This window comes from Protomyctophum parallelum (assembly GCF_964188405.1).
Source record: "Protomyctophum parallelum genome assembly, chromosome: 17".
Lineage (NCBI taxonomy): Eukaryota > Metazoa > Chordata > Actinopteri > Myctophiformes > Myctophidae > Protomyctophum > Protomyctophum parallelum.
The window spans coordinates 11381328-11392252 of record NC_139719.1 but is presented as its reverse complement, the minus strand read 5'-3'; the positions used below and the strand labels follow the sequence as shown (position 1 = coordinate 11392252).

Genomic DNA, 10925 nt, shown 5'->3' with positions numbered 1-10925 from the left:
GAAAAAGGCCTTCAACAAATATTATATAAGAGACGTAACGTTTGTAGGGAGAAGAAGACGACGGTATAAAAAATAGCCTGTTTAACTGCTGTTCTCAGCGTCTGAGACAGTCAGCCTGACAGCACTGAGTCTGCAGTGGGTGGAAAAAAAGTACTCATTTGTTTTACTCAGGTATAAAAGTGTCAATACTTGCAATTTAGAAATACTACGTTTTTTTTTTTCTAAGTAAAACCGCCTGGGCATTCAAAATGTGCTCGAGTTGTACAAAAGTGTATTGGTATCAAAAAGTGAACTTTAAATACCAAAAGTAGAAAATATTACTCATTATTTATATAGAATTTCAAAGTTTTCAAGTTTGGGAAATAATATTCAATTGGCCAATGTATATATTATAGGGTTGAAGTGGGTAATATTATGTTTTTGTAATAACAATGCAAATCTACAAAGTAACTAGTAACTAAAAGTTTTCAAATAAAATGTAGCAGAGTTAAAAAGTACAATATCTGTCTCTGAGATGTAGTGGAAGTGGAAGTAAAAGTATTTTGAGATTGGAATTACCGCAAATACCTCAAAATTGTATTGACGGCCCCTTTTGGGTGTTTTTAAAGCATTATGTTATTACTTGTCTTTAGCTATTGAAAACTAGCAGATCTGCTATTTCTTTATCGTGAAAATGTGGCGCAAATCTTTGAATGTATAATCTTTCCGAGCAAAAGTTTTTAACTCAAATCTTTGCTTCTGGGGAGGGGGGTCCCTGGAACAACATATTTTCAGGTGGGGGTCGGCGCGCAAAAAACATATATTTTTGGGGGGTCCTTGACATGAAAATGTTTGAGACGACTACTGACGTATAGAAACATAGGGTTTTCAGAAAACTGTCAGGATTTAGAAGGCATTTTGTAGAATCGTCCTCTAGGTCTAAATGGGTAAAGTAAATGTACTTGGTTATTTTTTTTTGCACCACTGCCATGATGTACAGCATGGGGGTGGAAACCTCACATGTACAAATTTAACCCATTCAGGCCTGACATCAAAATTAAAAAAAATGTTCGCTCTGAAAGATTTGTGCCGCATTTTACGATTTCTCAAAAATAGCAGACCTGCAAGCTCGTAGCGCGCCACTCGGTGGCGCGCTATGAGCTTGTAGATCTGCTATTTTTCAATAGCTAAAGTCTAACATAATGCTTAGTTAAAACACCAAAAGGGGTTCCCGTTCAGAATAGGTTAAACTTTGAATCTTTTTTTTCCCCTCCCCCGTAAGTTAATGCCGTACTTGGATCATGCGCGAAACTAGTGAAAATAGCAGATCTATAAAAGCTCACTAATGTTTCAGAATAATCTTTTTTTTTTAAAGTGTGGTTTTGGACAGTGTCGTTTTTGGCAGCAAATTTCTGTTTTAGTTTTATTCACAGTCTCTTGAATAGTTTACATTTTGTTTTAGTTACATTTTTGTTGCGTTAGTCTAGTTTTAGTCGACTAAATATAAGATATACGGCTAAATCTACAGTTGATTTTGATTTAAATGTATTTTGGCGGGCCTAAATGCTGTCGTGAAGACTGATTTTACACTTGAAAATAGCCAATCTAGATCTAGTTTTAGTCATCGTAGCTTAGTTTGCATTTAGTTTCCATTTAGCTTTCGTCGGTGAAAAAAGGTAGTCGACGAACTCAACACTGGTTTTTGGACATATGGGGTTTCATTCCACCCCGACGACAGTGACATTAATTGTAATGACAAGGACAACATTCCAGGAGAATAGGCTACTGTCTGATTTATTTATAGTTGAGTCACCGACTGAGGGCTCAAAACTAGATTTAAAAGCTGGGAAGTTAAACCTTCAGGTTCAGAGTAGACTAATGCGCTGCATAATTGATGTCCTTGTCGAGAAGCCGTCGTGTCGTGTCGTGTGCCAGAAATAGTCAACCGGTTGGTGCAGCTTGTTGTAAATCGGCTATTTCCGTTCAGCTTTTACAGTATGACTCACGATTAAAAAAAAGATTGGGAACATATATCTATAGAATATAGCTTGGGAGAGCTTTTTTTTTTTTGGCTTTGATAAAATGTAAATACAAGTGTGAATTATATATTAGTATTTGATCTTGGGTGTTCATCAGGCTCTTGGCTCAGCATTAAAAAGACAACCATTTAAGCAGCAGATGTATACATCTATAACCCCCCCCCCCCCCCAGCGGAAAACAGAACCCTTCATCTCCTTGCAAAAATGCAAATACTTATCACATACTAAACGCAAACCATTTATCCCCAAGTCACCCTTTTGTCAAGTCCCGCCCTTGGTTGGGCCCCTCTTCGCACCCATTGGTTGCCGTTTCGTTTCGTAATTTAACTCTCAGAGTGAAATTAACATTGATTTCTCAATCTAAATCGGGGGTCGCAGAGATAGAAATGCCATTAAATGGGGGGGTCCGTATAGACTAATGCAGGTCAAACTGGGGGGTCCTTGAAATTAAACAGGTTGAGAATCACTGCTAGAGCCGTGAAAATCTTCTCTCATGGGGGGTCCCTGGCATGTATTTTCTAATGGGGGGACCGCAGGGCTAATGAGTGTCAATGTGGGGGTCCTTGGCATGAAAAGGTTTGGGAACCAGCGCTCCAGGAAGTACAATTAATCAGGTTAGCTTAAATAGACCGCCATTTTGGTCAGCTGCTTGACACGTCACATGCGGTACGTCGCCCGCCTTGTGCCGCGCATGGGCGGAAACCTGGAGTGTATCTGACTGAACTATAGCTCGCAGGCTACGCATCATGCATTACCAATAATTATGTAGTAGTAAAAGTCAGGAATTCAAAATGTACAGTACAAAATTATTGGTATCAAAATGTACTTAAAGTTGCAAAAGTACTCTCGTTATGCAGAATGTCCCATTTCACAATTAAGTTTTCAAAATGTATAAACAATCTTTTGAAAATAGCCGAAAGGATTGTCAAGCTTGTAGATCGTCTATTATTTTCAAATGTCCGAACTGTCTATGTATATACGTAGGCAGAACATCTACAAAGTACTAAACTGGAAATGCTACAGTAAAGTAAAGAAATATCTCAAAATTGTACTTCAGTAAATGTACTGTACTACTGCCCTGCGCCGTGTGACCAGGTTTAAACCAGGCCTAACTTGGGCTTGTTACTAAAGCATCAAACCGTACACTTTAGACACTTTAACCCATTTAGACGATTCTACAAAATGTCTGCCAAATTCCTGACAGTTTTCAGAAAAACCTTGTCTTTCCATGTCAGTGGTTCTCAAACATTTTCACGTCAAGGACCCCAAAAACTATAATGTATTTGGCCCCGCCGACCCCCGACCCCCCCAGCTGCAAATATGTTGTTCCAGGGACCCCTCCCAGAAGAAAAGATTAAGTTAAAAAAACGTAGTTAAAAAACGTTCGCTCTGAAAGAATATATATTCAAAGACATGAGACACATTACACATTACACCTACAAGCTTGAGCTTGTAGATCTGCTATCTTTTTCAATAGCTAAAGTATAACATAATGCTTTAAAACACCAAATGGGGTTCCCGTCCAGAATGGGTTCACTGAGTGTTTTGTGGAGATGAGGATCTGAGGCTGTCTGTATGGGCGTTGTTTAGCAGAGCGTTTAGCAGAGTGAGGTCAGGCCTTAACTTGGCTCAAGTTGTTGCTGCTGTTTGTTTTGTGTTTAATCGTGCTTCGTTATATTACCGCAGAACTCATTAGGGTCGAGTAGCTCGTTAGTCACTTGTTCTTATTATTTATCTGCACTGCTGCTGCCGTCTGCATAATTGCCCCCTGTAGGAGGCATTAAAAGTTTATTAGACTTACTTTGATTCTGTTCTCTCTCTCTCTCTCTGTCTCCCCCCCCCCCCCCCCCCTCTCCCTCTCTCTCTCACACAGACCCAGCGGTGGAGGGTCCTCCCCTCCTCCCCCGGCCCCCCTCGCCTCCCCTGCAGCAGGGGGAGTACAAGGAGACGGCGGTGTTCCTGCTGTCGTCGCGGTCGCGGCCCCTCACCTCCTCCTCGTCCTCCTCGCGGCCCCTCTCCTCCTCCTCCTCCTCCGGGGTGGGGGGCTGCGAGGGAGGGGCGGCCACCCCCCGCTGGGAGGACGAGAGCACCAGCAGCGAGAGCAAGTCCAGGTGGGTGGTGGTCTGTGTTGTTTTCCTCGACTAAAACTAAACGAAGAATGAATGTTCGTCGACTACCTTTTTCCACTGACAAAAACGACATAAAAACTAAATAAAAACTAAGCCATGATGACTAAAACTATGACTAAATATACTGACAATTTCGTATACTGACAAATAAAAACTATAGACTAAAATGTTAGGAAGGGACTAGTGGAGAAGATATCTAGCATAAGTCATTTCACACTTGGTTGCTTGCTGAAAATAGCCGATCTACGCATTGTGAGCTTGTAGATCGGCTATTTTCAGCAAGTGTAAAAAAAAGTCATTACGACGGCATCAAGTCGGCATTTAGTCGACTAAATCAACCGTAGATTTAGTCGACTACAATCTTATGATATTTAGTCGACTAAAACTAGACTAACACTAAAACATTCCAGGTGACTAAAATGTGACTGAAACTAAATGAAAACTATTGAAGAGACCACGACTAAAACTAAAATCTAAATGTGCCACCGGTGGTGGGGCATGGTGGTGCTCTAGGACCCTGGCTCCCAAACTGTTTCATGCCATGGACCCCCAGATTGACTCTAATTATCCCCGCGGACCCCCATTTGAAAACATGTGCCAGGGACGCCCATTTGAAAAGATATGCCAGGGACGCCCATTTGAAACGATATGCCAGGGACCCCCATTTGAAAAGATATGCCAGGGACGCCCATTTGAAACGATATGCCAGGGACGCCAATTTGAAACGATATTCCAGGGACCCCCATTTGAAAAGATATGCCAAGGACGCCCATTTGAAACGATATGCCAGGGACGCCCATTTGAAACGATATGCCAGGGACGCCCATTTGAAACGATATGCCAGGGACGCCCCATGAGAGAACATTGTTACAGCTCTAGCAGTGGATTCTCAACCATTTTAATTTCAAGGACCCCCAGTTTGACATGCATATTAGTCTACAGACCCTCGTTTAATGGACATTCTATCTCTGGCACCCCGATTTATATTGTAAGTTGCTCCATTTACAATATATGTGAGAGTGTACAAAGGGAACCAAATGGACCTCGTTAGCGGACTGACCTCATGCTTCCTTCTATGCATGAGGAGTCCAAGCTGCTTCTTTTCACCCGACATGGGGGAGAGTTTCCCCAGCCGGACGTAGCGCGCGGAAGGATCAAGGTTATTCCAACCAGTTCCTCGTTTGTCTTTAACCCATTCTGACCTGAGATCAGATTCATACGAGGTTTCCACCGGACACACACTGGTCTGATGAACCCATTCTGACCTGAGATCAGATTCTAAAAATGTCAGTCGCTCTTCGATTTTTCAAAAATAGCAGACCTACAAGCTCGTATCGCGCCACTCGGTGGCGCGATATGAGCTTGTAGATCTGCTATTTTTAAATAGCTAAAGCATAACATGATGCTAACACCAAAATGGGTGCCCGTTCAGAATGGGTTAAAACCTTGAAAAACTATAGATTCATTCCATTGATCCAAACCGGAACACATTAATTGATCATTAAAACAAAACATGCTCTGGAAATGCCCACCCATCTGATCTGACCCACTTATAACCCATTAAGATCCATTAAGGCCGATCGTTGTACTAAATGCCTTCTGAAATCAGTAGTTCTCTCACACTCTCAAGATGTGTCAACAATAGCATTGTTGAATAGCCAACACAGACATCTGAAGTGAATCAGAAGCTTTGGCTGGTTTTACACGGCAAGGGTGGCAGCAGGCCTGCAGTTTACTGGGCGTCCGGATACTGTATATACATATCAGGGGTGGGCAACTTTGACGATGGAGAGGGACACTATATTTCCACACTCACTCCAGAGGGACACTATAGTTCTACACTCACTCCAGAGGGACACTATATTTCCACACTCACTCCAGAGGGACACTGTATTTCCACACTCACTCCAGAGGGACACTATATTTCCACACTCACTCCAGAGGGACACTATATTTCCACACTCACTCCAGAGGGCCACTATATTTCCACACTCACTCCAGAGGGACACTATATTTCCACACTCACTCCAGAGGGACACTATATTTCCACACTCACTCCAGAGGGACACTATGGCTGCATCCGAATTGCTAGGGTTGTTCCCTACTCCCTACCCCCCATACGGGGATCCAGACTCTAGTGGACTCTATAGTGATGATTTCGGACAATACTCCCTGTATGGGGAGCACCGACTCTGACGTCAATATCGGTAGAGGGCGCTGTAGGTCCGCGGGTTCATGTACTTTTTATTTGCATGAAATCCCCATTAGGTTTTTTCAGATCGCCTCATAAAGAACTGTTTGAAAAATAAACAAATCCTCCCGGCCGTTTGACTCATTTGGATATGAAGGATCAACTGACTACAAGAAACCAGTCAAAACGCTGCTGCTGAATTTTCGCTAGGAACAGACTGTATCAAATAAGTGACTGCAGGCTGTCACCTCCCTGCAAGGACAATTTTTTAATAACAAGTTTTAAATTCATGAATGAATAAAGAAAAAATAGGTTAATGACAATATGTTTGCAGGCATTTAGGCCTATATGTCTATGATAAAAAGGTTATTTTAAAATAACATAGGCCTATGAAAAATAGCCGATCTATAAGCAACGCGACGTCCGTGTTGTGAGCTTGTATCGGGTAGGCCTACTTTTGGTAAAGAATTACCAAAAGTAGCCGATCTACAAGCTCTGCTCACAATAATAATACGGACGTTTGGTGTTAACAGAAACAGCAGTCCAATAAATGACTGCCTACATAATGAAGTTTTAATGTATTTATCGCAATTCAATTAAATAATGTTAGATAGCATATTTTTTCATGGCAGGAATTAATGAATATTAATAAAACATATGTTCGGACACAATTAATGTGTCTCACATGCATGTATTTAGCCTACGTTTGTGATAAAGAATCTCACAAATATATTCTACAGCAAGCAACTGATTCCTCTCCTAACGTCATGCGCTGGGCCTGGGTGATACAATGGATCAGTAATACTATTGCAAATGAGTAATTTATTATAAATAAAATAAAACAATTTCAAATAAATGCACAGATCATTTGTCTCGAGATCTGTAGCTTCGAGATCCGCCAGGGAAGGGAAAACGAAAGTTTAAAAAGTACATTTGTGTTGAGTTCTTTCGCTGGTTCAACTTCTGCCTCTTCTGAGTTGGAGCGCAATGAGCGCATGCATGCAGAAGCAGCGCACGTGCGCAAACGCGTGCATGTGCGCTCAAGAGCGAGCTTGAGCAATGCATTATGGGGCAGATTTGCTTCGCTGTGTTTTTGTAGTGACCATCGGATGCTCCCTACAATTCCCGGTGCATTGTGGGATACTTCAGTCCACTATGTTAGGGTGCAAAAATGCTCACTACACATTCGGACACTACAACAAAATGGCGGAACGCCAAAGTAGTGCACTATATGGGGCATAGGGAATGAATTCGGACGCAGCCCATATTTCCACACTCACTCCAGAGGGCCACTATATTTCCACACTCACTCCAGAGGGACACTATATTTCCAGACTCACTCCAGAGGGACACTATATTTCCACACTCACTCTAGAGGGACACTATATTTCCACACTCACTCCAGAGGGACACTATATTTCCACACTCACTCCAGAGGGCCACTATATTTCCACACTCACTCCAGAGGGCCACTATAGTTCCACATTCACTCCAGAGGGACACTGTATTTCCACACTCACTCCAGAGGGACACTATATTTCCACACTCACTCCAGAGGGACACTATATTTCCACACTCACTCCAGAGGGACACTAATTTTCCACACTCACTCCAGAGGGCCACAGTGTGTATTACTGTCGTAGCTGATCTACAAGCTCAAAACGCTGGGCTTGTAAGATCAGCTATTTTTCTATAATATAGCAAAATAGCTGATCTTACAAGCCCAGCATGTAAAAAAAAGCAAAACATAATTCAGTATTTCAATTCAAATAATATTTGAATTGAAATTATTTTTTGCATTTTTTTAATTTGAGAAAAGTAACCTTTTTTAATTGATTTTCAAATGCATTTAGTTTTACTTTATGAACTAAATACAAATACATTGGACACAAAAAGACAATAACATTTTAATGCTAGTCGTTAAGAAGTGCTAGTCATTAAATACTAGTATTTAAGTATAATTAAAGCGGGGCATGTTTGCATGTTTGGAATTGCAACAGCTTAAATCAATACATCAGTATTCTGATATTAACCTGCGGGCCGCATTAAGTGAAGGTGCAGGGGCCGCATGCGGCCCCCGGGCCGCCAGTTGCCCACCCCTGCTGTATATGGAGCCTAAAAAAACTAATGCTGCTTCTCCACGTTTATTAGATTCTGGGAAACAGAAGAAAAGCAGACCTTTCCCAGATGACCCGAGAGGTCTGGATATAGTTCATGGCATGGCACAAGATCAGAAAGACATTTTGGCACTTAAACCATTCAAAGCTACACCAGTAGAACTGGTTCAGTGGAACAGTAGTTTTTTTTTTTTTTCCAATCGATTCTTTGACACACAGGGAGCCTGGACAGTGTAAGGCTTTAGGAGCTGGGAGTGATGTGCTCCACTTTCTTGGTACTCGAGCAGCACCCTATCTGAATCAAATGCAGTCGTCGGATCGATTTTTTCTTTTGAAGACAGTGTTTCAGTAGTCAAGTCTACTGAAGAGGTTTTTCTAAATCCTACAGTGAATTTAGATGTCCCACATGCGTCGGTAAAGGCTATGCAAGAACTATATACGTACGTTAAGACACTCACAGTTTCATACTGTATGGACTTTGCTGTAATAGAGGAATATTGTGTTATTTAATGTACAGCGCGGGGTGTTGACAGTTAAAATCCGGGCCCGGTGTGAAATCACTTGAGAGCCTCTGGCCTAGAATAATAGACCCACCTGCCCTCAACACTAATAATGCATAAGGCTGCAGTGTTAACGGAGGCGTGTGGCATCATTAGCCACTTAGTGCTAGCTCTCACATTAAGCCCCAGACGACCCCGTCCCATCCCTGCATGATGTGTCCTTCATCACACATCATGCACACACTCCGCGCTCCAACTTAACCCCATAACACCTTATCCCTGAACTTATTTGCCTAGTACAAAGTAAAAAAAAAGGGATAAGGGTGGTGCAAGATGGAGCCCTCCATTCCTGACCATCTGATGCGTGGCGAGAGAGAGCATAGAGTATAGCATTGCTTTGATGAGGGGTTTTTATAGTCAACTAAAACTAAAATATATGAAAAATCCAAAACTATTATAACCTTGCGTCACACATATAGCACATGTATTATGGTCAACAGCAGCACGACAGTATTATTTGTTTTATGTGTGAAATAAAAATGTTCACTGTCTGGGATTTGTTTTGTAGTTTTGTAAACATATGACTGTAGATCAGTGTTCGTCCTGAGATTGGGAGGTCGTAACAAAGACTATAAAACCGGACCCTCCTTGGCACTCAGCAAAAGCTACTTACTTCCTTTACTAACCATTTGAGCCTTGTTTTATACTCTGTCTTAAAAGGACTTCATCCATTTTCAAACTATCTTCATAAACCCCATAAATATTTTCTTCTGGCGGTCCCTCCCTCGCACAAAACCTTTTCAGATGGGCGTCTGCGGCCAAATATATCTCAATTTGAGGGTAATTGGCAAGGGGAAAAGTTTGAGAACCACTGCCCTATACAGTATGTAACATTTAGACATTTAGCAGATGTTCTTAATCCAGAGCGACTTGCAGTACACAAGAACAACACATGGTAATACATCAAATACATAAAAAAGGCATCAAGAATCAAAGTAAGCCAAGAACCTAACAGTGGAATATCTATATAATGAAACTATTCGTATACACTATAGAGTGCTCCAGTCCATACCACTTCGTCTCTTCCACTGAGGTTTTGATAGGTACCTTTGCTGAAAGGTACCTGAAAGGTACCTTTTGGAGCCACACCTCTGATGGGCCTTAAGGGGTGTGTTTTTTGTAACTTAAGTTGAGACTTTGCATACGCCTGTAATGTTGTCGAGGCTAGAGCAAGTGATACGGCAAGTGCTACGGGCTATAGGATGGAGTCTGAAGAGGTGGGTTTTCAGACATGTTGCCTCTCCAACCTCCCTCCGTCTCTCCTCCCAGCTCCTCTGGGGGGCGCTACAGGCCCGCCTGGAGGCCCCGGAGAGAGGCTCTGAACATTGACAGCATCTTCACCCCCCGGCAGAGAGACCCTCCTCCCGGCTACAGCACCGCCCTCCCGGGCCCCCCATGCCACCCTCAAGGCTACAGCACCACCCCGGGCCCCTGCCACCCTCAAGGCTACAGCACCGCCCAAGGCCGCCCATGCCACCCTCAAGGCTACAGCCCCTGCCTCCCACCGCCGGAGCCCCAGCACCACCGGAGTCCCGGGCCGGCGTCGGGCTCCTTGCCCCCTGCACAGCAGCAGCAGCAGGTATCGATTTTCGATACTTCCTTGGGCATCAAAATGAAACCTATCAATACAACTCTGTCCCGAAATCTGAGGGGAAATCTGAGGGTTCACCACCACCATATAGCTGGTGGTGACGGGGCGTTGCCTTAGCAACCGGAACCAATGTTAAAAGCTGCCGTTGGGGCTCGACCATTATATACACAGAATATACGTTGGGGCTGAAAAGGTCCACTAGCGGAAAAATAATTTCCACTAGGGGAAAGAGAATTAAACAAGAATGCCTCAGCTGGCCCAGGCCGTAGCGTAACGGTCTGGGCACCGGACTGGTAATCCAGTCGCAGTGTGCCGCGGG

At 43.0% G+C, this 10925-nt stretch overlaps 1 protein-coding gene across 1 annotated transcript in view; it reads left to right on the top strand.

Annotated features, from left to right (window-relative positions):
• usp54b (ubiquitin specific peptidase 54b) overlaps positions 1–10925 on the top strand; it is a 159202-nt gene that overhangs the window by 119095 nt on the left and 29182 nt on the right. Inside the window, exons 9-10 of the mRNA XM_083787457.1 lie at positions 3892–4129; positions 10285–10594. Of these exons, the coding sequence (XP_083643583.1) occupies positions 3892–4129; positions 10285–10594 (548 nt within the window). The remainder of the gene's footprint in view (positions 1–3891; positions 4130–10284; positions 10595–10925) is intronic.